This window comes from Mesoplodon bidens (genome assembly GCF_964165515.1).
Source record: "Mesoplodon bidens genome assembly, chromosome: 12".
NCBI classification, from domain to species: Eukaryota; Metazoa; Chordata; class Mammalia; order Artiodactyla; family Ziphiidae; genus Mesoplodon; species Mesoplodon bidens.
In genome coordinates this window covers 71,952,505-71,958,744 of record NC_138168.1, presented here as the reverse complement: position 1 = coordinate 71,958,744, position 6,240 = coordinate 71,952,505, and the positions used below count along the sequence as shown (strand labels likewise).

The window sequence follows — 6,240 nt, the reverse complement described above, 5'->3', positions numbered from 1 at the left end:
TTGTCATCCAATTATTCACAAATGTTTAAGATAAATCAATAAGGTTTGAGACTTTAGAATATTAAATGTTTGGTTATGAACTTGAAATAAACTGGTTTTTCAAAACACACCAAATAAAAACTTTTAATAAGATGATTTGGAGAATGTACTTGCAAAAGCTACTCTAAGGGCAAACACCATTTACCGGCTTATTTGACTCAATTTAGCCAAGGATTTGCATTCCCCATAAGGTTGTTTCAAATTTTAATTTTATTCATATCCCCATCCTGATACTACCACCCTTACAATACCCAACTTGTGAAATGAGCCTCTAATTATCTGAATTGATAAAAATCAGGAAACTCAACACTGCCTCACTATCAGCCCCTCTATACCTCCTTGCTCATCTAATAACCTGTTCTTCAAAAATAACCCTTCCTGGGTTCAGCACCGACTGGCTCCAATCCAGATCTGCAGCTTGTCTTCTGCTTCCCATGCCCTCTCACACACACTCTGAACTCCAGCTATACCAGCCAGGGCTAACCCTGTCCCTGTAATTCTCATCATCCTCACCCTTGCACCTTCACATTTATTCTTATTTTTTCTATAGGGAAGCATAAGAAGAAAACGGTTAAGTATTCTTCCTCCAGATGAAGAGGGAGGGAGGGAAGGAAGAGAGAAAGAGGGAAGAAGTGAGAAAAGCAGGAAAGTTGGGGGGAGGTAGACAGAGAAAGGGAGGGAGGGGGACAGAAAGAGGGAGATAGATTTAGTGCTTCTATACAAGAAAAATAGAATGTTATTGGACTGGAAACATGGGCATTCTTCCAAAACACGCTATTTACAAAGCCCAATTCCTTCAGATTTCAAACTATTACAAACACAGGTCAGCGTGCAAATCAAATAAGTGTTTCCCACCTACTTCTCACTGCTGCTTCCTAAGGCTTTAACCTGCTGTATGTAACTGCAAATGAAGCTTCAGCAGATGTTTGCCTGTTTTCCTAACACGGCTTGGCCAGGAGTTGTGAATGTTGGCTCAGAAGACCTGAGTGAGCAGTGACCAGCCAACAAGCCTCACAGCTTAGCACTGAGTAGGGTTGTGAGCCAGAGTGGGCCTTGGCTCTCTGAAGAAGAGAGTTATCCTAACTAATCACAGCAAAAGGAAGGGAGGAGGTTCTGTTCTACTCATGCAAGTCAAGTTGGCTAAATTCTGTCATTTTCTAAGCCTCCTATAAACGTGAAAAAAAAAAAATCCCATGACCTAACTTCTATGTAGTATTATTGATTTGTTTCCCTTTCAAGATGCTGAAGACTTCCCAAAAAGGAAACGTACATTACTTTTAATTTGCCACAGAGCTTGGCTTTGCATCAGTCATCTTAAGAAAATCTAAGAACTTCAAAATGCATTAATCCCCAGTGAACTGAATCTTTCTAAAATATTCATTTTTAGTGTTTTGGCAAAGTAGCCCCATGTCACTAGCTTAATTGCTGCCAGGTTATTTTCCAGTTGTCAAATAATCTTTTCCTATTTAAGAGTCAGAAATAAAAACATTCACTCATAAAGGAACTGAATAATTTGGATCACGAACAACATAAGTATTTATTTGAAAAACATTTTCTATTTAAGTAAAATGGCAAATCAGGTATAGTAGCTTCTTACTACTAATTCTAATTTGCACTCACAGTCACTTTTTATTCATCAAATTCAGAGATACTGCTACAGAAAACTATTTCACAAAGTATTTAGAAAAAAATATATACAGTCTCTCTGATAAAAAGTTAATTAGAAGAACAAAGCCAGGCAATATAAATGTAAGATATAAAACAAGGTCACATTTATAAACACAAATAAATAAATATATACAAAAGAGTCTACGCCAACATTGAACAAATAAAAGCTTTACAATGCAAGTCATCGTGACAATAATGGAAAATATCTCAGGATCTTAGACTGACTCTAACATAATGTTAAAAAAAAGGAAAAAGAAGAAAATAAAAAAAACAACCAAAAATACCCCAGAGAGTCTAAATTGATATTATTCTCAAAGTTAAGCTAAACTAAATTTTGGCTCCACAGCTAAATTCCTGTATTTCTGTTCTGATGGGGGGCTAGATGAAGGTGAGAACTACATGCGCAGAACAGAGGGTAGAATTTGACTCAGTCTTTTAAGTCCACTTGCAAATGTTTCTACTCAGCTGTTTATCCATTTTTTTTTCCTTACCTGATTAGTGGAAATTTATGAAGTGGAGCTGATATTGTTGTCAAATTTGAAAAAAAAAAAAGTTTTCCCAGATCTGGATGAATACGAGTAGAAATCAAAGCTATTTTTAAAGCTATCTCTTAATTACTTTTAGCTAAATAAGCACTTTGGGTAGAAATCTCACAGTTGAAAGCTAATTAAATTCTACCATCTCTAAGGCTTGGGGGAAAGTATATGAAGATTCAGTGACTATTTAAGGTTAATTTTCACCTAGATGTAACCTCTGCCTAAATAAGCAGCCTGTTAATATATATGCCTAGAGAAAAGGACATGGCTCTACTCTAGGGTCTTAGTGACCTTAGATTTACTATCCTTTCCTACGACCTACACCCCTCCCCTGTGAAGGCCAAGCTAGGCAATGCTCCTGTCTTCCAGAACAGTGTTCCAGGATGCTACAAAATGGAACAGTATGAAAACCCATTAGCACATTATCATCCATTTAAGTCTGGCCAAAAGCTTCATGATTGAAGATCAGCAAAAGCTGAGAGGCCCCTTGTTTGCTGCATAGCCTGAAAGCTTTTCTATGTCCCAGTCTGAGAGCTACCTGCTTCCTGCACAGAGAGAAAGGTCCCCAGGTGCTCAGTCTGGCTTCTGCCTTTAAGCAGTTTGGTTCTGCCAGAATGTCTCATCTTTTCATCACTTAGGCTGCCATCTCCCAGAACCTGAAACGTCTCAGATAACCCAGAGCAAATGTAAAGGTACAGCATGTACTGAGACCGATTTCTAAGAAACTGGATATGAGTCCATCATTTAAGAACAATTAAAATGTGGTCTCTTACACATTCACTAGCAAGCATTTTACTCAGGATAGTTCGACAGTTAGGATAAGCTGCTTAATATTATGCATGGCTTATATGCAGAAACCTAATCCATAAATAACATCCCATCTGTCTTGCCAGACCTCCTCTGGCTCTTATAATCAGAGGACTTATGTACAAATAGTTTGCAGACTGGCAAGTGTAGACCCACACAATTATAAATTATTTTGATTATGATAAGTCACCCACCTAAGTCTCAGTTTATATTCTTTGGAACAAAACTCTGGAAAGAGGAAGTAAGAGGCTTTTCACTTGTGCAAATGGAAATGTCTTAAAAAGTCTCTGGAGCAAAGACAAGACCATAGAGTCTCAATGGTTGTTTTTCCCAAAAGGGAGAGACTACCGTACACGGCATGCCTAATGGAAATCTGCATTCCTCCCATGAGCCCGCAGCTCAATGTACAGTAGAGCAGCAAAAGCAGAGGTGTAAGAGGGTCATTCTTCAGCTCCTGGGAGCTCCACTCTAATGGAACATCAACACTAAACTTGATTCAAATGTATAGGACTAAATTATAATTAATGATGATGCTTAAGCCTTGTGTCTTGAATAGGATAAGTGAAATAATATGGCCTTATTAACTAGGTCAAAATTTGGGGAATTCTTTCTTTCTTAAGCATGTTGTGGTCTTCAGGGTTAAACCTCTGAGATAATAAGAAAAAATTCCTTTCTAAACTTTGAGTCAGACATTAAATACTCTTTTGTATCTGTGGTTGAAATTTCATTAAAAAAGAGGAAATGTTAATGCATTCATAGAAACTAACACTGAGATGGGACCTGTGGGCATCCAAGATAGTTATAAATATTAGTATGCTTTTGATTGCAGAGAAAGATGATGGAGCAAATGGCCATATCCAAATCTAATTATTATGTGGGGTGTGAATGAGCTCTAAACTAGGGCTTGTCCCAAGCTCGGCCTGACCTTTGCCCTCTAATTTTAATATTCGACCCCACAGCCTAAGTTCTGATTGATCCATTTAATCATATATTTAAAAAATCCTATCCCCTGTGGCTACTGAGTCATGCTGCTCTTAGTACTGAAGTTTAGTGATGGTGGAAACTCCCCCATGGAAGAAATACACTGAAAAGACAGATTTTGAATTTCACAAAAGCCTTCTTCACAAAACACATTCTTCATATATATGCAGTTACCTAGGTAATACCACATTTACATCTGCTAGTCAGAGTTTTCACAGCTTGCACATCTTCACGTTGCTGCAGACTGATGTATCTTTCTTATATTAAAGATATTAAAACTTTGTGCTGTGGCTGAAGGTGTCTGACATGATAATATTTTTATAGAAATTATCTGAATGAGCATGGCAATAACCCTTGACCTTATCAATGACCTGATGGACAGGGATGATTGATGTTTGTTCTCCATCAGCATGGGTCAGTTTTGATGAGGACTTGTCCATGGAAGCATTGTCTGCAAGAAATGATACAAGAAATCAGGCTGCAAGATGAGCTGGTGACATGCCTAAGGGCTACCATTCTGGACGCTCTATTTTGCACATTAAAGAAGATCACAAAGGAAATGAAGCTCTGGTTCTTTCTTAGTTTAGGTAATAGGCAGCACTAAAATTTCATGTTTTTCATCTTCAAAGTGCATCCTTGCATATGAAAGAACGCTGATGTGTCTTCTAGTAATTTGTGTTGGGAGTTGTTTTAAGAAATATTCTTGTAAGTGGTATTTTTCAAAGAGCCAGTGAATAGAATAATCAGAAAATTGCTGCAAAAATATATGTGGCAAATCAATCAAACAAGGTAGTAACAGATTATATAACAAATGAATTAAAAGGTGCTGAAATATCTGTGGAAGAAATGATATGATGTCTATGATATGTTTTCAGAATAATACAGGGAGGGGAAAATGGGTAGGTGGCTATGAGTTGATATGAACAAGGAGATTCATTATATTATCCTCTCTATTTTTCATGTTTGACACTTTTCATAATACAATTTTTAATAAAATATAATTTAAAGAATTTTGGAAAAGACAAGTGAATAAAAAAACATAAAGGCTATTTTGAACACATTTGCTCATGGAAAAAACCTGTGAAATGATTGCAATATAGAAAAAAGCTATCTTTTATTAATTATTTTTAAATTATAAAAATCAAAATTATCTTTATCAGGAATATTTTAAGTGTATATTTTCTTTAACTATGCTACAGTCTCAGAATGATGTTATTGCTGGCAGCACTAATATCAGAGCAATTGATAGCAATAAAGGACTGCTAAATATATTTCTGTTCTGAATTTCCCAATATCACATATTTAAACATTATTTTCCTAGACCCAAAGCTTTCTAAAAGTGGTACAGCTAGTGCCCTGAAACTCAGCTAAGCACTATTATCTACAAATATATATGGCTGTCTTCATGTATCTTGTAGGTATCTGCTTTCCACATTTTGGAGAAAAATGCTGTCTTAAAATTAACTACAGAGACTTCACATCAATGAAAGAGCAAATGACCTTCTACAGAGTACTCAGTTCCCTACAGTTGTATCATCTTTTCTATTCACTGTGGAAGAGGCAAAAACTCTATCATGAAAACCTGCTTCTAGGAATCATGGCTGAAAAATTGGAATGTTCACTCTAGGTGTTTTATATTTTGAGTAAGTTTAACCCAGTAAGTGACATAACATTAAAAATCCTCAATAATTGGTAAAAACCATCATCATTTTATCTGTTGCCTTTGGAAATGGCTCAAACTGTTCAACTGTGGTCTTGGTGTTGGAGCAGACACTAAATAAAATGAAGGCTAAAATAGAAAATGGAGTGTCTATCCCACTAAAGGAAGCAAGAGAGAACAGATGGCCTTTGGGAAGAGTGGGCAGACCGAAGCATGGTGGAATGGTTATGTCCCAGGATTGGTGAGAAAAAAGCTCAAGGAGTCATTTTATAAGGCCCCCTCCCCATTCAGCTCTCAGCAAGCTGATCGATTTTGTGCTTGCCTTTAGTTCATACGTTCACTAGCCATTGGTTTTCTGTTGGGAATTTTTCTATTGATTTAAATCTCAATAATGCACAATTTGTACTTGATGTTTTTAGAAAGACACACATCCTCAAAGAAACTTCAAGGATACAATCATTCTGCCTCGCTGACAACTTCCAGGGTCACATACTTTTTAGAGATTTTGACCAGCTCCATTCCAAATACGTGACCCAATTTTCTGGGTCT

At 36.7% G+C, this 6,240-nt stretch overlaps 1 protein-coding gene across 5 annotated transcripts in view; it reads right to left on the bottom strand.

The window, feature by feature from the left end:
* Positions 1-1,557: 1,557 nt before the first annotated feature.
* Positions 1,558-6,240, bottom strand: part of ADGRG6 (adhesion G protein-coupled receptor G6) — a 138,728-nt gene continuing 134,045 nt past the window's right edge. For 4 of the 5 annotated variants that reach the window (XM_081251582.1, XM_081251585.1, XM_081251583.1 and 1 more), the window contains one exon: positions 4,350-4,482. Coding sequence is in view for 1 of the 5 variants with exons in the window: in XM_081251586.1 (XP_081107712.1) it covers positions 4,304-4,482 (179 nt within the window). In the remaining 4 variants the exon portion in view is untranslated. Of the gene's footprint in view, positions 4,483-6,240 lie in introns of all 5 variants that reach the window. The other variant, XM_081251586.1, reaches the window with a different exon arrangement.